At 43.9% G+C, this 22,288-nt stretch overlaps 1 protein-coding gene across 1 annotated transcript in view; it reads left to right on the plus strand.

Annotated features, from left to right (window-relative positions):
* Nucleotides 1-22,288, plus strand: part of DGKI (diacylglycerol kinase iota) — a 486,429-nt gene that overhangs the window by 231,199 nt on the left and 232,942 nt on the right. The window contains exons 7-10 of the mRNA XM_023736907.1: nt 531-602; nt 4,849-4,965; nt 14,995-15,069; nt 15,566-15,664. Coding sequence (XP_023592675.1) covers nt 4,873-4,965; nt 14,995-15,069; nt 15,566-15,664 — 267 coding nt within the window. The 5' untranslated portion in view covers nt 531-602; nt 4,849-4,872. The remainder of the gene's footprint in view (nt 1-530; nt 603-4,848; nt 4,966-14,994; nt 15,070-15,565; nt 15,665-22,288) is intronic.

A 22,288-nucleotide genomic window follows, 5' to 3' on the forward strand; every position in this document is an offset into this window, starting at 1 on the left:
GTATAAAAGTGCAAAGCTGCTTGTTTTGAGTGCAGACGTCCCAAAGGGGTGATGGACGTGTTTGAATACACTACCGCCCCCTCGGACATCTCCCAGCCCCTGACTTCTAGGTGCTGTTTCTCCAACATTTGATTTCTCTCTTCCTGGGTTCCCTGACACTAAAGTTGTACAGAGACTCAAGCTGAATGACCCGTGTTATATACAGCCGTGGGAACTAACAGTGGCTTTCCTTTCCTTGTATTACAAATAGATCAGAACGACATCTTTTTGTGTCTGACCTTGAGTACCTGTTACGTGGTGCAGGTATCACCAGGGCCTCCTCTCTTGCCCTTGAGCTGAGTCAGGCGTAGGAAACCCTTGCCTGGCAGAGGGGGAGAGTGTGCTGCTGGGTGTGGCATTTGTGGTTGTAGTCACTCCAGTGATGGCTGACAATTCTGACCCCACGCTCACCGCGTTGAACTCCAGGAGGGCGAACGCGTGCTGTGCTTGAGGTGGTTTCAAATTCTCTTTCTCTTGTCCTAACACCCCAGGGCTTCCAGCAAAAGTTCTCCTTCCACAGTAAAGAGATCGTGGCTATCAGCTGTTCCTGGTGCAAGCAGGCGGTAAGTTTTGGGATGAAATAAAGCAAGGTGGGCTCACGTTTTATTAAAACGGCTTGTGTCATTGCTTGAGTTGTCTGTAAGCAATAGGCTGTCCTGATTTAACACATTTTCTCATATAGGATCCTTGGAAGAAGAAAGGCCAACTAAAACTGTAGAATCAGCATGTATGAGCTGGAAGAAACTATGAGATAAATTAACCCCTTCACTTTACATACATTGAAGCCTGGGGTCCGAGGTTGGAACCCTTCCCCTGCTCCTAAGCCTGGGACTAAAGTCTAGGGCTTCTCACTCCTAGACCACGTCTCCCCCTTGCCCTCACTAGATCCTTGGGGATGCCTCCTGTGGTAGGGAGTGTCTATAAAACAACACATGTCCTTAGAGAGCCCTTTGTCACAGGAGTTGAGGCATCTTGGGTCTTCTGTTTTTGATGTGGGTGTCTCTTTTTAGGAGCCCTGGTGGCACAGTGGTTAAGAGCTCGGCTGCTAACCAAGAGGTCGGCAGTTCAAATCCACCAGCCGCTCCTTGGAAACCCTATGGGGCAGTTCTCCTCTGTCCTGTAGGAAACTATGAGTCAGAATCAACTCTACGGCAATGGGTTTTTGGTTATGGAGTCTGTGTGCTCTCTCAGATGTAGCTCTTCTTTACATTTGATCGTATGTATTCATTAGGATCCAATGGCAATTTCCGAATTTACTTGTCCTTTCTTTTATCTACTCTTTTTCCATTTTTTAACATGTATCCATCTCCTCTGCCCCAGCCAGATTTTCTTCTTTGTTTGCTTATGAACCTGTTCTTTCTCTTACCAGATGATGTATACTCTAATCTAGGGGTTGGCAAACTATGACCTATGGGCCAAATCTGGCCTGCCACCTGTTTTTGTAAATAAAGTTTTATCGGAACATAGCCATGCCCGTTCATTTACATATTATCTGTGACTGTTTTTCCGTTTGTGTATTATCTATGGCTGTTTTCCCGAGCCCTGGTGGCTCAGTGGTTAAGAATTCAGCCGCTAACCAAAAGGTCAGCAGTTGGAATCCACCAGCCGCTCCTTGGAAACTCCAGGGGGCAGTCCTCCTCTGCCCTATAGGGTCGCTATGAGTCAGAATCGACTCGACATCATGGGTTTGGTTTTTTGTTTTTATGGCTGTTTTCACTGTACAACAGCGGAGTTGAGTAGTTGCAACAGAGACTGTACGGCCCACCAAACCTAAACACTGATTTTCTGGCCTTTATAGAACAGCTTGCTAACCCCTGCTCTCCTGTATTAATCCATCTACTCTTTTGAATGAATGTATGAATCGCGGTCTACAGTTACCCCATTTTACAGCAGACCCAGAAGGCAAAGGGCTGTGGTGTTTCAGCCAGGTTACAGGTTTGCAGGGAGATACCTGACCAGCGCCCCCCCTGCCCCCACCCCCCAAAAAAAAAAAAAAAAAACCACATCAGATTTAACTAGCCACACGGGGCCACCAGGCAGGAACTGATATATTTGGTTGAAACACATGAAATTGCCATTTCCGGAGGTCAGAAACATTTGCATTTTGGCAGTCGCGTAAGGTTCAGTCTAATCATTTCCCTGACATGACTTCTGAGGCCACACAGGCCAGGGAACCTGCTGGCACTAGCTGGGGCCTCATTGCCTGGAAAGCTCAGTTCTTGCTGTGTCTCTGTCCTGCCACAGTATCTCTTGTTCTTGGCATTTGCATCTCCTTTCAGTTAATTGTGACGTGAATAATCTTGGTATGTCTGTTCAAGAAACTGTTTACAAATATAGCCATCCTAGTCCTTGAATGAAACTCTGTAACATCAGGGTGACACCTCCCTCTGGGGAGGAAACAGCAGATCCTATGGCCAGGTGTCCCTAACTATACTCATGCTGCTGATTTCCTTGATCTGGGGAGACCCTAACTTGGGGGGCAGCATCATTGGCAGCTGTGTGCTCAGATGGCTGCAGCTGCTCCTGCCCCATGGAGCCACCACACTTTCATAAGGTGGCTTTCTGGGGTCAATTTGGGAACTCACTCTCACTTTACCGAGGACATATACGCTCGCTGCCTTTTCATTAACCTGTAGTCTACGTGAAGCACTACAGAGACTGAATTTTCACTTGAACGTGTGGCCTGGCTTTGGTGAGTTCCACATATCTTAGACTTTTCCACTTCGTAGAAGGTGATTTTGCAAGAACTAGAAATAGAAAACATTTAAGACCAAGTGGGGATACATTTTAGTAGTATGGGTAATCCTTTCCAGGATATCTGGTGTACAACAAACGAACAAGTGGCCCTCTACAGCTCAGCAGAAAGAACACTAGCTGGGAGTTGGGCTTCCTGGGTTTAGATCCTGATTCTGTCACATAAAGACCGTGCAATCTTGGACATACCACTCGGGCTCTAGATTGCAGATGACAGTGGTATAAAATGGAAAGAGATGAAATAGGCAGTGTCAGAGATCCTTACCATTTTATAAATGCAATGACGGTGCATTTGCAGGCTTATCTGAATTCCTAAAAAAAAAAAAAAAAAACTCAAATTTTTAAAGAAGGTATTCAAGTAACATTTCTCTGGTATATTTAGTTGATAGCAGATCACACATAACTGGTGGGAGGTGAATTATTAATTTATTAACTAATATTTTATACTTATGTAATTAAATTATTATTAGCCATAGGGTCACAACAGATCTTGCAGACATGCAGGATGAAGACAGAATTGCTCTGAGTTGATAGTATAATTAGGGTGACCACACTTGGCTTGTTTTGCTGGGACAGGCCTAATGTATGCCTGTTGTTCCAGCGTAATTATTCTTGGTACTACCTTCCACTCTTAAAATTGTTCCTGTAAAGGTGAAAAATCATATGGCCACCTGAAGAATAATCCAAGTGGAAGCCGCTACTAAGTTTTAAAAGTCACTGTGATTAAAAATTGAAGGTGTGTCATTACTGTGTAAAGTGGGTTTTATGTTTATTAGAAAATAAATGTTACCATGCATCATCGTCATTTCACAGCCACACAAAAGGTGACTGGAATGGGATTGTCCCAAGGCCACTTGATGGCGCATTTGGGATCAAGTTAAGCCTCCATCACTGAGGTATTGTTGTGATCATTAGGCTACCTTTACTTCCATTTAAAAACAAAGAACACTTTAGACTTGCCAAGGGTTATAAAAAAACAACAACAACACAAAAAAACCCATTGCCATTGAGTTGATTGTGACTCACAGCGACCATTTAGGACAGAGTGGAACTGCCCCATAGGGTTTCTAAGGAGCGGCTGGTGGATTCGAACTGCTGACCTTTTGGGTGGCAGCAAAATTCTTAACCACTGCGCCAGCAGGGCTCTGCCAAGGGTTATAGGGCTACTGTATTTTTTTTAGCAGAGGAAGTTTGAATTGATGGCCCTACAGCAAATCTGCAGAAACGGTCCCTTCGTTCTTTGTTCCTCTTGAATAAACGCCTCTGTAGGAGGAAAAGCTTGCTTCTTTCCTGGTTCCCTGACCTGGAAGAACTACCTGGGAAGGAATCATGAATAGAAAAAGGAGAAGCAGAGGGGTCATGACCTCTGAGCTTGTCGTCATTTCCTTCCCAGCATTATCCGAAAGCAACCCTGTCCCGGGCCAGGCAAGTCCAGTGAAACGAAAGTTGCGGGTAAAAGTGAGAGTTAATGGGACCCACCAAGGCTCCAACATCTTTATGTACATTTCCCGTAAAGGGGTTAGAAAGTTTTAGCAGGCCTTTACCTACTAGAGTGATCTCTTGGTATTAATTATTCCAAGTCTGTAAAGTGGAGTGTATTTGAAATCAGGTCTCTAAGCTTCTGGGGCTGGATGGGCAGTGATGAGAGGCACGTGTCCTCCGTATGTGTGTTGTGTGTGTGTGTGTGTGTTCATGCGTGCGTATGTGTGTATGTGCATGGTGTATGTGTTCCTGTGTGTATGTGTTCCCGTGCATGTACGTGTCCATGTGGCCATGTGTGTGTGCGTGCACATGTATATGTATTGTGCATGTCGTGCGTGTGCATTTATTCATGTGCACATGTGTGCGCTGTGCGCGTGCGTACATGTGTGCGTGAGTGTACGTGTGTGCGTGTACGTACATGTGTACATATGCTCGTGTGTGTGTGTATGTGTTCGTGTGTGCATGTGTGTACACTTGTGTACGTGCACACACACATCTGTGTGTGCGCATGTCTCTTCTCGCTGCAGCATTGCCCTTTGCCCGGAATTGTTTACTGGCCTCTTTTCTCTTCAGTTTCACAATAAGGTGACCTGCTTCATGCTGCACCACATTGAGGAACCCTGCTCCCTGGGGGCTCATGCGGCTGTTATTGTCCCACCCACGTGGATCATTAAGGTGAAGAAACCTCAGGTAACTGCCGGGACCCTGGCGCTGCTGGGCAAATGCAGAGGAAAATTCACTGCTGCTGCCTGCTTCCCCCCGACTAGTCTCTGGGTCCCCACGCCCACTGCTCCCTCAGCCCACAGTCCTGCACTCAGCTTCCAGACCCCCTCCTGCTAGCCAATCACCTCCCTGTGGTGGGCTTCCTCATGGAAGCAGCCTCCTCACCCTGATGGAACCAGAGTCCAGAGCAGGAATGCCTTCTCCCCATTCCTGTGCCCGTCATAGTCTCTTTGGTAAGAACCATCCAGAGCTTCATTAGGTGCTAGTGGTGGGTGCACGGAGTCTTCTGCCACCTCCTCTCTCAGCCCAGGCACCCCAGGGAGTCAGTGGGGGCACACTGTGCGGCCTTCCTTGTCTAATTAAGATCACTGCCATTTCCAACCTGAAAGGTAGACGGTGGGTCCTGACCTTCCTAAATACACAGAGCCCCCTCAGGGGGCAACACTCTTCTTCGGCCAAGTAGAATCGATCCTCTTACTACTACCTGAGATCGTTCTGTGTTTTCTCCTCATTGTACTTTCCGCCCTAGGAGTCTCTGTGGCAGAATTCTGGGAAATCTTGGTTGCTTCTCAACAAGGTCATCATCTTCCTTAGAAAACGTTTCTGCTCTGTGCCATACATCCTAGACAGCAAGCTCCAAGTTATGGGAGGGCAGGTTTTCAGTGCTACAGAGAAGGGGATTGTACCTCCCCTGGGTGCGAGTACCTTAGGAAGTCTTACTGGCTCTAATATCTTTGAAAGATATGGAGGTCCTACGTCATAGGGTTCCAAAGATACCATGCGACTTACTCTCATTGCCTCAGTTTTGTTTAAAAATCGGTGTATCAGGGATAGTGTGCTGCTTCGTGTGTTCTATGTAAAGTTTAGAGTCTGTTGGTGAGCAGTGTTTAGGAACAACCTTTCCAAGGAATAACGCAGGGGAGCCCTTGGGAGCTCTTTTCCACAGGCAAGTATAGTCTATCAACACGTTAAAAATTGGGGAGTCTAGTCCTTTTGTTTTACATTTTACAACCAATGCCAAGGGGAGTTAACTGAGTTGCCCAAGGCAACATGGCAAGTTAGGTGTAGTACTGTGGTCTGCAGTTCAGGTTTACCAGTTCCCAGTGTCGTCTTATTTTTAAATCTGTTCAACGTTTCTACTTTGCTTTTTGTTCTCTTAAAAGTCATTAGTCTCTTGATGGCCTTTATATTATAGTTACATCCAGTTACAGCAACACGTTTTTATTGAAACCTAGATTGTATCAGGAAGGCTACCAGGCATCGTCATACAACTCATGACCCTGCTCTGAAACACCTTTTTGTCATCTTAGGGGACGGGCAGGAAGAGCTTCACGGAGGAGGTGGCTTTATTCTGTGTTATAAAGACGGGTAGGATTTGAATCGGCGGAGAAGAGAGGGAGGACCAGACATGAGAACGACATGAGCAAGGGCGCTGTGTCCAAGGTCACATATGTGGCGCTCTGAGACCCAGTTGACTGAAGTGGACATTTTAAGTAGAGGGCGTATCGGGGATAAGCATAAGGTGCCGCAGGTCTGACTGGTGGGATTTCTAGTGTAAGTGAACTTTATCCTCCAGTAGCAGTCTTCCTTTAAGCAGAGGAATGCTGGAATAAAAATAGTGTCTCAGAAAGAAACAACTGGGAAGAACGCGCAGGTGGCCTAATGGTATGAGATTTTGTAACTGGAGGTAGATCACCGAGGAAAATCGGAAGGTGAGACCCCGTTGAGAGAGAAACACAAGTTTACTGCCGTGACCTTCAAACAATTCATCATGAAACATTCCCAGCACACAAAGAAGCAGAGAGGACCGTAATGAATTCTTCCATAGCCATCAACGTTTCTGCCATTCTTCACTTCTCCCCTGCCACACCCTTTTTTCTTTTTATTAATTAAACATTTAATTGTGTATGCAGTTGTAAGAAATAATACGGAGGGATTCCGTATATTCTTTACCCAGTTTCCTCCAATGGTAACATCTTGCAAAAGTATAGTACGGTATCTGAGCCAGGATATTGACTTTGACACATCCAAAATCCAGAACATTCCATCACCACAGACATTCCTCACATTGTTGCCTTTGCATTGCCACACCCGCTTCCTTCCTGACCTCAACAGCTCCTTAACCCCTGACAACCATTAATCAACTCTACATTTTTATAATTAGGTCATTTCGAGAATGTTATTTGAAAGGAGCCCTGGTAGCTGCTAACCGTAAGGTTGGTGGTTTGAACCCACCCAGAAGTTCCATGGGAGAAAGACTTGGCAATCTGCTCCCACAGAGATTACAGTCTAGAAAACCCTACAGGGCAGTTCTACTGTATTCTATAGGGTCTGTTTTAGGCTAGGTTCTCTAGAGGAGCCAAACCAGTGAGGTGTATATATAAAAGTGTATATACAGAGAGATTTATTTCAAGGAAATGGCTCACGCAATTGTGCAGGCTGGCAAGTCCCAAATCTGTAGGTCAGATGTTAGGCTGGAGGCTTCTCCTGACTCACATGGTAGCAGGGGCTCACGAACCCAAAATCGGCACGTCTCACAGCAGGCTGCTGGCTCGAGTCCCAAGAATCGGAGGTTAGAGGATTGTAAGTTGGATGCAGGATCGAGAGAGAGGGCCAGCTTTCCCAGGACATCCATAGATACTGGATGCAGGCCACACCCCCAAAGAAACTCCCCTTTCAGCTGATTGGCTGCTCATATCAGATCACATCATGGATGCTGATCACATCATATCTGCCGAACCACAGAGAATCATGGCCTAGACAAGGTGACACATAACCTTAGCCATCATGAGGTTGCTATGAGTGGAAATCGACTTGACAGCACATAACATCCTATGAAAGAAATCATACCATGTTGAGATTGGCTTTTTTCACTCAGCAGAACTCTCTCGAGGCTTCATCCAGTCAGTTGTGTGTTAATAGTTGTTCTTTTTGTTGCGGACTAGTATCCCTCAGTATAGATGTGTCGGGGTTTTTAACCACTCAGTTGAAGGACGTCTGGCTTGTTTTAAATTTTTGGTTATTATGAATATAAAAAAAACAAAAAACTCATTGCCGTTGAATCAATTCTGACTCATAGCGACCCTATAAGATAGAGTAGAACTGCCCCATAGGGCTTCCAAGGAGCAACTGGTGGATTTGAACTGCTGACCTTTTGGTTAGCAGCTGAGCTCTTAACCATTGCACCACCAGAGCTCCAGTTATGAATATAGCTATTATAAACTTGGTGTACAGGTTTTTTTTTGGCAAGGTTTCAGCAGAAATTTATTATTTTTCATAAAAATATCACTATAGTTATAACAAGAACATTTTTCATAAGCCCAGCTTGCATAAATCAATATACCTATAAGGCTAAAATCCTATGCTAATTTACTTTTTTTTTTCTTGTACTTTAGAGGAAGATTTACAGAAGTGTACAGGTTTTGTGTGAACATAAGTTTGCATTTCTCTGGGATAAATGCCCAAGAGTACAATTGCTGGGTCATAGGATAATTGCGTGTTTAGATCTTTAAGAAACTGCCAAACTATTTTCCAGAGTACATCCTCACCAGCAACGTATAAGTGATTGAGTTTCTCCACATCCTCACCAGAATTGGGCATTATCACTATTTCTTCTTTAGGCCATTCTAATTAAATGTGCAGTGCTATCTTGTTGGGGTTTTAAATTTTCATTCATCTAATTTCATTTATGTAAATTTTATTTATCGAATGGCTAATAGTGTTGAACATCTTTTCATTTGGACATTCAAAGCTGCTGTTATATGCAGTAGGAAGTCCAAAAGTCAGTCAGATGTGATCCATGTCCACAAGTGTCTACTCCTAGTGGAGGGCACAGACATAACTATCTAAATCATCGGGCAAAGTTCTTGTGGATTCTGGAAGAGGGATTCAGCCACATGTGAATCCTCGATAAAAGAAGGGCCTCCTGCTACCTGGGAAGGTGTGCCATTTTGGTGAGTGAACATCTTTAGGAGAAACACACGTAGGCTAGTGGGAAGAAGGAGACAAGCAGGTTGGCTGAACCAGCCGTGGTTACATCTAAAAGGCAGACAGTGGCAAGGGCCACCGAAGATGCAGAAACACAGTGGGAATACAGTGCAGGATTCGAGCAGTTTCTGTCGTGGAGATCAGGGTAGGCCAGATGGAAAAGGTGCCATTTGTGCTTGGTATTGAAGGATGCAGCTGGTATCACCGGGAAGAGGGATGAGGAAGGAGCAATGCAAGTTCATTGCTCCTTCTATGGTGAACATCGGTTCAGATGTATCACCAAATAAAGTCAGCTGCACTGGTAGACTTTGTGTCTAAAAATATGAATCCAAAGAAGAGGAGTAAGCAGTCACTTGAGTGTGTAATGGTCAGGAAAGGGATGTAAAGAGGTGGAATTACACCACAGAGTTCCTTCTCTGTTTAAAGATGGCTGGCTCTCAGTGGACAATTATCCATGCCCAGCTGTGGAATTGGGAGTTGTGTGAAGCTTCGATGGTAAGGAACGAGGGCTGCCTGGATTATGTGCTATTTCATCACCAAAGTATTTGCAGAGACCTAGAGCTAAAAGATGACAGAAGGGAGATGATGTTAAGGAATTAAAATGAAAGGAAAACCAAGTATTAAGAATCAAGCCTGAATCTGTGGCTATATTTGAAGTCAAACTCATTTAGTTACAGATGTCAGTATTTCTCCTCTGGACCGAAAATGTTAGAGGATAATATTTTGGTTGGAATAAAACAAGTTACAAGTGTTCAAATACCAATGCAAGCACTGAAAGAGCAAGACCTTTGTTACATGATGTTTTTTTTTAGAGGGGGGTGGGGTCAAGTTATAGAAAAACGGAGTGAGAAACCTTTCTCCGACGTTATACGACATAAGACACCTTTAGAGAAAATATTTTTTTTGCACTTGATCCACTGACTTCCAGACTGCCAGTGCCTTGTAACTGTCTTACTAATCTTCAAGTGTTTCTACAACCTTCTAGAAAGACTGAAGAATGGATACGCCATCCCTCCTTTTTGAATAGAGTCTATTAGGACTTGATTGAGTTGGAACAATCCAGCTTCTTTGAGAGAATGGAAATGCACAGTTTTTTAAATGTATTGTTTAATTGGTAAAAACATGAGTAATCCACAAATGTTCTTTCCATAAAAATAAATAAATAAATATTGCAGATAAGGACATTCCCTTTCCCCAGTATTTAAAATTACGAGCCTCTCCCTGTCTCATCAGTTTGTTGTATGTCCATGCAGCGCCTTTTCTGTGCACGTACACACACAGAAATGCACTATAGAAAAGACGTAGATCTCTTTTGGGTGGAAGAGTGTATGTTTTTAATAAATGACCTCATTATACACATAACGCTTTAAACCTTGTCTTCCCTAGTAGAAAATGAATCTTGGGGGAAAATCCATATTAGTTCATAGAGATTTAACTCAGGTTTTAAACAACTGTGATACATCTTCGACTATGGATGTATTACAGTTTATTAGCCATCTACCTACTGATGGATATTTGTGTTGTTCCTGATGTTTTCCTTACAGATAATACGTCAATCAACTCCTTCATAGCCTTGCATGGACTTGCCTTGTGCTCGTCCTTTCTTACCTCTCACGACTTGATAATTGTCTTAAAATGCTAGGGACCCACCAAATTTAATCCACTAAACTTAAGGGATATCATGCAATGACCAGTGATGTCTCTTAAAGTATCATTGATATTCTTGATATCAGTGATATCCCGTAAAATATCGACTTTTCCCTCGGTCCATCCTAAAGGTAGGGCCCGTGGTGGCTCAGTGGCAGAATTCTCGCCTCCCATGTGGGAGACCCAGGTTTGATCCCCAGCCAGTGCTCCTCATGCACAGCTTTCACCCGTCTGTCAGTGGAGGCCTGCCGGTTGCTATGATGCTGAACAGGTTTCAGTGGAGCTTCTAGGCTAAGATGGACTAGGAAGAAAGGCCTGGTGGTCTACTTCTGAAAAAATCAGCCAGTGGAAATGCTGTGGATCACAACTGATGTAACTGATTGTGGGGATGGCGCAGGACTGGGCACATTGTGCATGGGGTCACCATGAGTCTGGGGCTGACTTGGTGGCAGCTAACAGCATTCTAATGGTTAATACAGTGAGTTAGCCAAATATGCCTAAGTTGGACCTGTTGAGAGCGGCCCTTAATGTTTGAAATAAGATTTCTCTATCCTTCTGCTCACCTATCTTCAGAGCTACTTTTGTCCCAGTGGTGTGGCTAATGGAGCAGGGCAGAGTGACAATGCTCCTTCATAGACAAAGTCCACAACTCTTCCCCTCTGTTAACCATCAGAGTTTTGTCAAGTATATGATGGGAGAAGACTTTGGGATGATGGTGATATATCTTCTCTTAGGCCTGCTGTTGTTGTTGTTGGGTGCTGCTGAGTCGGTCGTGACTCACAGTGACCCCATGTGACAGAGTAGAACTACCCCATAGGGTTTTCTTGGCTGTAGTCTCTACAGAAGCAGATTGCCAGGTCTTTCTCCTACCGAGCCACTGGGTAGGTTCAAGCCACCGGCCTTTTGGTTAACAGCTGAGCACTTAACCACTGCACCACCAGGACTCCTTGGTCTGTTATTAGGACTGGTCACTTGTGATCCCTTGATAGGGAAACATCACTGGAGAGTAATAAGAGGTAGTTAGGTCTCATTCACGGTTGAGTGATTCACCCATAAATACTTCTTAGCAGCCCAGGAAGGAGTTGTAGTGATGATAAGGATTATTTCTGTAGCAAGGTAATGCTACCCTGATACCTGGTACAAGAATACACAAATCCTTTTGATCTTTTCTTAGGTCTTTAACAAAAGAGTGGGCACAGAATGTACAGGGGTGAATATGTTGGCTGGGATCAGAAGAATACGAAAATCTAAACAAGGGTAGAACATCTTACTGTTTTCTAGTGTTGACCTTGCAGAGGGGGCCCTTTAGATCACAGCTGCCATTGATAACAGACATGCCTTGTTTTGGAATGTAAGACAAGTAGGGAACATTTCCTGGACATATCTCCAACCATTCTTCACGGTAACTTCTTGGTATAGTTTTTGCATTCTTGTCAAGCCCACTGTTTTGTTTAACTCTCACAGTACTGACCTGGGCAGGGTGAGCGATACTGTGGATTAGCGAGGTCATGCCCAAACGCAGCCCACGTCTGCCTTCACGTCCACCTGTGCTGCCTTCTAAAAGAAGTCGTACATTCAGACAGAGATGCATGGTTATGCACAAATAAAAGGAAGCCTCAGGAACTTTGAGGTGTGCTGTGAAATTCCAGTCTACTCATCCATTGCCATTTGACCGTCTTTAGGGCTGTGAGCTTACTCTGAGTTCACATAGAAGGTTCAGGTACTGTACGTCAACCTGTGTGCTTTGTCTTTGCCCCCTTCTCGGTCTGTGAAGTGAAGCAGGTCTCAGTTGCATTGGGCTCAATGAGGCCCAGGAGCACTTGTCTCTGCTGCTTGTCTGTTACAAACGGCTGTTTTGTGTGTCTGCTCTTCCTCTCAGTGAGTTCCTTGCCAGCTCTGTCTGTTTGCAGGAATCAAGCCTTATTTTGTACATCCCGGACTTGCTTGCTCATCAGAATCCCCTGAAGCCCTGTGATTTCTGTGATCAGGCCAGCTTAGGAAACAATTTTAGCTGATTCATTAGATCTAGCTCTTGGACTTTAATCGTTGAGTCCAGTCAAAAACCAAGGGCCATAGTGTGTTCCTGAAAGTGCTTGGTGTGAATGAACCAAAGCAACAAAGAGGTTAGGAGGCTAGCATTCTCTTCCTGAGCATTTACTGAAACCAGAAAAGGTCTAGTAAGTGTGGTGAATAGTAATATTGATTCACTCTTTCAACAACTCTTGTGTGCACACTGTATGCCGGGCATTTGTGCTCTGTGCTGGGGATGTACAGCGGGAGGCAGGCAGCTAACATTTATTGAAGTGCTTGTCATAGGATGGACGCCATGCTCACTGCTTTACACACCTTCTCTCCTTTAAACTTCACAACTCTCCTGTCAGGTAGGTATTTTTGCCTTCATTTTAAAATCAAGAGACTGATATTTCAAAAGTTTGAATGATCTAGTAAGAGCCAGATCCAGAATTCCTACCAAGTCTCCCCTACTCCACAGCCCGTGTTCCTTACAACACTGTTTTTCTGCTTGACCACGATGTGTGTATTTCTTCACTCTGCGCTTTCTATTCAAACAGAGGTTCTCAACCCTAGTTGCTCATTAGAATTGCTTGAGGGGCTTTTACAAAACATCTTTGCCCAAGCTTCACTCCAAATTTAGCAACATAACCTGATGGGGCCTGAATATTAGTATTTTTTTAAGCTCTGTGAGTGATGCTAATTTGCAGCCAGGGTCAAGCATCATTAATCAACATCAAATAGATGCTGCATCTGCTAGCCTGACCTTTTCCAGCATTCTCCTGGCTTAGATCATTTGGCTGATTAAACTTTTGAAGGTTCCAAATCATTGTTCTTCCCTTTTCAATGAACTGAATGTTATAAAAATAGCGAATAGTTAAAAAAATATAAGTTTCCCCAAAGAGGAACATGATAACAGACCCATCTCAACCAGGGATTTAGGCACTTGGAGATGGATTTTTCATAGGAAGTGTAGTCAAGAGGGAGGGTTGCAGAATAATCTGGGGTCTAGAGCACCCTCGAGCTCCTGGTTTCTTTTCTGGTGAAACTCAGAGAACCTGAAGGCACTGTCTTCTAATCTGATGGGGGAAGAAAACCTTGGAATATGTGATGGTTCAAGAAAGTTTCTCTTGCTCTTGGTGAGCACAACCCACAAATCAACTTTATTTTTTTTCCTTTGGTCAAAATCAAAGCAAAAGAAAAGCTAACTAGTTTGGATCTTCCTAATTTGGATGTCCCAAGGAAAAAAATACCATGAAGTGTAGAACAGTAGATGCTAAGTTTCTTAAAGCTGCTCAAAAGCCTGTAACAGTGGTTAAACATTGCGTGTGTGTATTCTTACATGAACTTTCAAAGAATTCTGTATTTCAGACTTTCAACACTTTGTTAAACATCTGTTATGTGGTTAGTAATATGTTGCCTTCATGAAGATGGCAGTCTAACTAATTTACTCTTCACTAAGTAAGTTTGGTTTTGCCTTGTCTTCAACCAGTGAGTTGGGATTGTCTTCTGAGAGAGGTCCTTCTCAAAGCAGTGGCATCAAGAAGTAAGAGTAAATGGTTAGTTGGAGTAATCACAAAATTGTGGTCCATAAAATCCTTATCCCTAGAGAAGGAGAGACAGGGAAAGTAAGCTGAGGGTGACTTTATTTCAACAATTTTGAGGCATTTCTATGAGAAGAGAGACCAGGGCCACCAGGGGAGGAAAGACTTTTTTAAACCCTTGGGTCTATAGACAGAGAAAGAAAGTACCGTGAATGACATCCCATTGGGATAAGTAGCTTAAGATGAGTCTTATCTCTGCGTTTTAAAAGCCAGACGTCAATGGTGATTGAACATAAAGTTCCACTGGGATCCAGAGTCCTTTTATGCCTAATAGTACAATAGGTCATTATAAAAGAGTGAACCAACAGAGCAAAGGAAAACATGAAAAATGGCCTCCTTTTTTACATTTCCACATAGGTGATCTCCATACCAGGAGATGAACTTGAACTTGGTTGGGCGGGAGACGGACCTGGTTGGGCGGGAGACTGGAGCCCCTCAGAGAATTTGGGATTCTTCCATTTTTACTGGGAGGGTTGGCAGGTATAACATGTGTTGTGATGTGAGTCCATGAGAGCCTCCGGGCTTGTAGCTCCCCGCCTCTCTGTGTGGTGGGGAGTCAGTCGCTCACTCCGAAGCACTCAACTGATCTCTGTGTGTGGCTTACCCATGAGCAGTGGCTTGGAAGTGTCAAAGCATGAGAAGCATGCCGTGGAACAGCATGCGCTGCCTTCATTTTCTAACATGGTTCTGCATGAAAACCCTCGGATCAGCCTGCCCCCAAGCTCAGGGACTTCTTCTTTCCCTACAGAACTCCCTGAAGGCTTCCAACCGGAAGAAGAAGAGAACAAGCTTCAAAAGAAAAGCCAGTAAAAGAGGAACCGAAGTAAGTGTTTCCGGGTTATGTCCCAAGGGAACCCAACCTCCTTTCCCAGCCTACTCTGCCCTACATGATATATGATATGGCCCAAGCTTATTTTTCTGATGGAGCTCCTACCACGTTTCTCCTTCACTACTCTCTGGCACACTGGTATTCTTAAAAATATCCACCTTATGCTACCTCACAGCATCTGCACGTCCCTGGAACTATTGTCCCAAGGATAATGATGATGAAGATGATACTAGCTAACATTTCCTGAATGCTTAGAGTGTAGAGAGTGAAATCAAAATCAAAAGCATGACTTTATTCTCAGGTGCAAATTATAGTTTGAGATACTTTTTTTCCCAAGCTTAATCTGGATGGTCCTGTTAACAGTAAGCATTATCGAACAAGATGTAGGGATTTTTTGCGGGGTGGTGTTGGTGGTTCCCAACTTCTTGGCTTGGGGGCTACCTTTTAAGCCTTATGAGTATATCTCAACTGTGCTGCTTTCTTCCTTCAGCAGGAAAACAAAGGTCGCCCTTTTGTGATAAAACCTATCTCTTCTCCTCTCATGAAACCCTTGCTTGTGTTTGTAAACCCCAAGAGTGGAGGCAACCAGGTGAGTCATGTTTCATGGGTTCAACTTAGAAGGTTCAATGAGTTCTCAAAAACACAATTTCCAGCTGCAGTTAAAATAGCTCCACTAGCTCCCCAAGTGTTGGAAGACAACGAGTTCCTCCAGGACTGGGTGATTGTTAATCCATTCGGGTACAGCCTTATACGTTACCGGTTAACCCGTTGCCATCGAGTTGATTCCAATTCATAGCAACCCTGTAGTACAGAGTAGGATTGCCCTATAGAGTTTCCAAGGAGCGGCTGGTGGATTCCAACTGCTGACCTTTTGATTAGCAGCAGCCGGGCTCTTAACCACTGTGCCACCAGGGCTGCTTACATATCACAAGGCTAGGGAAAATGTAGAGGTTCTATGATTTATCCTCCTGTCTTCAGATAAGACTGTAATGGAGAACTCCACCCACCCAACTGCTGACATTTTCCTTTCAGATTTTCAAGAAAGGCCATTCCAGAATCTTTTAAAAACGATTCAGGGTTTCCCAGATCTTATGGTCAGGAAGCCCTTTACCAACTTACCATTTTTCTTCCTGTTGTAATTTAGACCCAACCACTTTTATCCTTCTCATCAGTAACTATAATCATTAACAGCAGACAACACCCACACTATTGAAAATACCATTTTTCAAAGCTTTCGTTTAGTTCTTGCCCAGATCCTATAGTTGAGTAATATTAGCCCCATTTGAGGATCAGTCAACAACCTCAGTAAAGTTTCGCTTAGTGACTTAACTGAAGTGACACCCCTTTCCCTTTACCTAATTCTCTTCCCGCTCTCCGAGGCTTCTTATCAATACCCTTCTGTGGGCTTTGGTTTTCTTTTTGTTGTTTTCGTGTGAGTTTGGACGATAAAATACTTTCTCTGGCCATCAAGTTGAGTGCCCATTTTCGGTCTTGGGACCAGATTCCTTGAGGTTTCACACTGCACAATTAATGATTTGATACACCGTAGTCAGCAGATATATAGAGGAGGAATCATATAATTAGGACTGACCCAATATTCCAAGAGGCTCTTATTGCTAAAGATAACAGGCATTTTCCAGAAGGCATTGATTACAATAAAGCTTTTTGTATTAGAGATTATAATTTGAAGAAAGTAGTATTCCTCCTCTCCTCCCTTTCTTCAAAATCCTTAATAACTTGCTGTATTTAAAATTCTGTATTGACATTGTAGACAACAGGGAAGAGATACGTGTTGTGAGCATAGAACGGGTATACTGAAGCATCCTGCATTTTGTTGAGTTGTTAAGTGACAATCTTCATATTGTACCTATGGCAATCTAAGGCACAGTCACAACAGGGGGGTCTGGGGAGGGGTTTCTCAGGAGTGAGCTTCCATTTTCTTTGAACCATTCCCCTCCCCACCCCTTGGTTTGATCTCCCTCATCACCCACAGCCTTGCCAGGGTAGGGGTATGGCTGGCACCATGGATCAGAGCATAGCTAATGTAATGGAGGCCATGATTTTGGCCGCTTGAGCACCACAGGTTAATTAACGCCATGTTTATTTTATCATCACAGTTACTGTAGGAAATGCCTTCATTTAACCATTATAAGCTTTTTTCTAGTGCCCGTGATGTGCAAGGCAAACAGAAGCTGGTGGATAATCCCTGCCTTTAAGGAGCTGAGAATCCAGCTAAGATACAGCCTGTTTCAGTCTCTGTCAATCACCAGGGTTTGCAATTGCCAGCAAAAGACCACACACATGCTCTGTCAGTGCATGGGAAATGCTTTACTCACACAGAGAGGAAACAGTGAGATCAGCTTCACTAGTGGGCCCTGGTCTCCCACGGCCAGTAGGCTCATCCTGCACATGGCTGGTGCTGGACAAATGGTCTAAGTCTACCCCTCTTGTACTGTAGTCAAGGGAGATCTCGTCCTGTCCCCTCTGGGAATACATATAGAAGTGGGGTTGACCAGGTACTGTATGGTGCCCATGCATGTGCAAGGGACAGAGAAAGTTGCAGTGCGCCCAGAACAGGGGGGAAAGCTCCCCTGATAAGGAGAAAGACTGAGAGAGAGAAGGAGACCCAATTCTTGCCTTATCAGAGAACGTCCTGGGCCAAGGCCTTAGGCAGCCTGGACGGGAGGCGTAGAGGCAGACCGTTCCCCCAACAGTCTCTGTACATAAATAAGGACATCCACATTTCAAAAATGCCCAGTTATTAGAAACAAGAGACATAAATGACTTTTTTTCATTTTATGTATTGTGGCTTGTGAATGTATTGCCCTAATGATGTTATTTCTGGGTCAAAAAAAGCATATAACATGACTTTAAATTTCTTTATGCTTTCTCTATAAAATTGAATTTTTAACTAAGCCTAAGAAATATGAAGAACATTGTTTCTAAGCACAATATAAAGTGCAGAGCAAGCTGTACAGAAATTTGAACACTCGTACAATTAAGAGCCATTGCCGTCAAGTCAGTTCCGACTCATAGCAACCCTATAGGATAGAGTAGAACTGCCCCATAGGCTTTCCAAGGCTTTAATCTTTATGGAAGGGGTTAAACGCTCAGCTGCTAACCAAAAGATCGGCGGTTCAAACCCGTCAGGTGCTTCGTGGGAGAAGGATGTGGCAGTCTGCTTCCATAAAGATTTCAGCCTTGGAAACCCTATGGGGCAGTTCTACTCTGTCCTATAGGATTGGTATAAGTCAGCATCGACTCAGTGGCAATGGGTAATCTTTACTGAAAATTACTGCCACATCTTTCTCCCTTGCAGTGTCGGGTGGGTTCGAACTGCTGACCTTTCAGTTAGCAGCCGAGTGCTTAGCCACTGCGTCACCCGGGTTCTTTCCATGTGCAGTTAGAATCATGCAGCCTAACCTCCAGCTGCCTCCCCAACCTGGGCCTCTCTTTCCAGTCTTGAAGAGGGTCAGCTTGGTTCCCTGATGGCAGGAGTGGGGAAGGGCCGGTGACTCCGAGCTCAGCTCACTGGCTCTCCCCAAGCCAGCCCCGCCCTGACCAGTAGCAGCGGTGACCCACAGCCCTCTGCATGAGGGGAGAGTCAGTCCTACAGTGGGGAGTTAGAGCACAGATCCAGGGGTCCCCACCTGGAAAAACAGAACAAGGGAAAGGGAGTGTATCTTTCCTCAGCTCTTTTGAGTCCTGTTTCCTCTATATTTACTGTCCCCCACGCCCCACTTTACCCTGTGACCCAAATGAGCCGTGTTTGCGACAAAGGAAAAGGTGGCAGGGAAACAAGGCACGGGAACCACGGGAGGATGAGACTGAGGGCACCACACCCCTCCTCATCTGGAGTTTCCCTTTCTGGAGCTTTCTCTGTCAAAGCTTACAGAATACAGTAAAACCTTTGAAAGCTGGAATGTGTGTAAGTCAGGAACCAGTCAGAGAAGGAAAACTGAAATATTTCCCACAAATAGACAGCCACATGTCTGTCAGTTTGTTGCACTGTGGTGACTTGCATGTCGCTGTCATACTGAAAGCTTTGCCACCGGTATTTCAACTACCAGCAGGGTCACCCTTGGTGGACAGGTTTCAGCTGAGCTTCCAGACTAAGACAGACTAGGAAGAAAGACCTGGAAGTCTGCTTCTGCAAAAATTGGCCAGGGAAAACCTTATGAATAGCAGCAGAACATTGTCTGATATAGTGCGAGAAGATGAGCCCCTCAGATTGGAAGGCACTCAAAATACTTCTGGGGAAAAGCTGCCTTCTCAAAGTAGAGTCGACCTTAATGACGTGGATGGAGTCAAGCTTTCTTCATTTGCTGATGTGGCGTGACTCAAGATGAGAAGAAACAGCTACAAACATCCATTAATAGTCAGAACATGGAATGTGTGAAGTATGAATCTAGGAAAACTGGAAGTTGTCAAAAATGAAACGGAATGCATAAACATTGATATCCTATGTATTAGTGAGCTGAAATGGTATTGACCATTTTAAATCAGACAATCATATGGTCTACTATGCCAGGAATGACAAATTGAAGAGGAATGGCAACACGTTCATCATCAAAAAGAACATTTCAAGATATATCCTGAAGTACAATGCTGTCAGTGATAGGATGATGTCAGTGACAGGCCTGCAAGAAAGACCAGTTAATACGACCATTATTCAAATTTACACACCAACCACTAAGGCCAAAGAGGAAGAAATTAAAGATTTTTACCAACTTCTGCAGTCTGAAATTGATCAAACATGCAGTCAAGATTCATTGATAATTACAGGTGATAGGAATGCAAAAGTTGGAAACAAAGAAGAAGGATTGGTGGTTGGAAAATATGGCCTTAGTGATAGAAATGATGCCAGAGATTGCATGATAGAATTTTGCAAGACCAACGACTTCATTGCAGATACTGTTTTTCAGCAGCATAAATGGCGACTATACACGTGGACCTCACCAGATGAAATACATAGGAATCAAATTGACTACGTCTGTAGAAAGAGACGATGGAAAAGCTCAATGTCATCAGTCAGAACAAGGCCAGGGGCCAACTGCGGAACGGGCCATCAACTGCTCATATGCAAGTTCAAGTTGAAGATGAAGAAAACTAGAGCAAGTTCCCAAGAGCCAAAGTATGACCTTGAATATATCGCACCTGAGTTTAGAGACGATGTCAAGAATAGATTTGACACATTGAACACTGATGATCGAAGACCAGAAGAGTTGTGAAATGACATCAAGGACATCATACATGAAGAAAGCAAAAGGTCATTAAAAAGACAGGAAAGAAAGAAAAGAGCAAAATGGATGTTAGAAGAGACTCTGAAACTTGCTGTTGAATGTAGAGTAGCTAAAGTGGAAGGAAGAAATGAAGTCAAAGAGCTGAACAGAAGATTTCAAAGGGCAGCTTGAGAAGACAAAGTAAAGTATTATAATGAAATGTGCAAGACCTGGAGATAGAAAACCAAAAGGGAAGAACATGCTCAACATTTCTCAAGCTGAAAGAACTGAAGACAAAATTCAAGCCTTGAGTTGCAACACTGAAGGATTCTATGGGGAAAATATTAAACAACGCAGGAAGCAACAAAAGAAGATGGAAGGAATACATGGAGTCATTATACCGAAACGAACTGGTTGACCTTCAGCCATTTCAGGAGGTAATGTATGATCAGGAACCACTGGTACTGAAGGAAGAATTCCAAGCTGCACTAAAGGCGTTGGTGAAAAACAAGGCTCCAGGAGTTAATGGAATACCAATTGAGATGTTTCAACAAATGAATGCAGTGCTGGAACTGCTCATTAATCTATGCCAAGAAGTTTGGAAGACAGCTACCTGGCCAGCTGACTGGAAGAGATTCATATTTGTATCCATCGCAAAGGTGATCCAACAGAATGTGGAAATTATCGAATAATATCATTAATATCATACACAAGTAAAATTCTGCTGCAAATCATTCAAAAACAGTTGTAGCAGTACCTCCACAGAGAACTGCCAGAAATTCAACCTGGGTTCAGAAGAGGATGTGGAATGAGGGACATCATAGGTGATGTCAGATGGATCCTGGCGGAAAGCAGAGAATATCAGAAAGATACTTACCTGTGTTTTATTGACTCTGCAAAGGCATTTGACTGTGTGGATCATAACAAGTTATGGATAACATTGCAAAGAATGGATATTCCAGAACACTTAATTGTACTCATGAGCAATGACCAAGAGACAGTCGTTGGAACAGAACAAGAGGATACTGTGGGGTTTAAGTCAAGAAAGGGGTGTGTCAGGGTTGTATCTTTTCACCATATCTATTCAGTCTGTATGCTGAGCAAATAATCTGAGAAGCTGGACTATATGAAGAAGAACGGGGCATCAGGATTGGAGGAAGACTCGTTAACAACCTGCGTTATGCAGATGACACACCCTTACTTTCTGAAAGTGAAGAGGACTTGAAGCACTTACTGATGAAGATCAAAGACCACAGCCTTCAGTATGGATTACACCTCGACGTAACGACAACAAAAATCCTCACAACTGGACCAATAAGCAACATCATGGTAAATGGAGAAAAGATTGAAGTTGTCAAGGATTTCATTTTACTTGGATCCACAATCAATGCCTATGGAAACAGCGGCCAAGAAATCAAATGATGCACTGCACTGGGTAAATCTGCTGCAAAATATCTTTAATGTGTTCAAAAGCAAATATGTCACTTTGAGGACTAAAGTGCGCCTGACCCAAGCCATCAGGTTTTCGATAGCCTCATATGCATGTGAAAGCTGGACATTGAATAAAGAAGACCAAAGAAGAGTTGATGCTTTTGAATTATGGTGTTGGTGAAGAATAGTGAATACACCATGGGCTGCCAGAAGAATGAACAAATCTGTCTTGGAAGAAGTACAGCCAGAATGCTCTTTAGAAGCAAGGATGGCGAGACTACGTCTCACATACTTTGGACATGTTATCAGGAGGGACCGTTCCCTCGAGAAGGACATCATGCTTGGTAAAGTAGAGGGTCAGCAAAGAAGTGGAAGACCTTCAAAGAGATGGCCTGGCACAGTGTCTGCAACAGTGGACCCAAGCATAACAACGATTGTGAGGATGAAGAACCAGGCAGTGTTTGGTTCTGTTGTATATAGGGTCGCTGTGAATCAGAACTGACTTGATGGCACCTAACAACAGCAAGAACAACGAGCCGCTGGTGGATTCAAACTGCCGA

This window comes from Trichechus manatus, unplaced genomic scaffold (assembly GCF_000243295.1).
Source record: "Trichechus manatus latirostris isolate Lorelei unplaced genomic scaffold, TriManLat1.0 scaffold00093, whole genome shotgun sequence".
Taxonomy (NCBI): domain Eukaryota; kingdom Metazoa; phylum Chordata; class Mammalia; order Sirenia; family Trichechidae; genus Trichechus; species Trichechus manatus.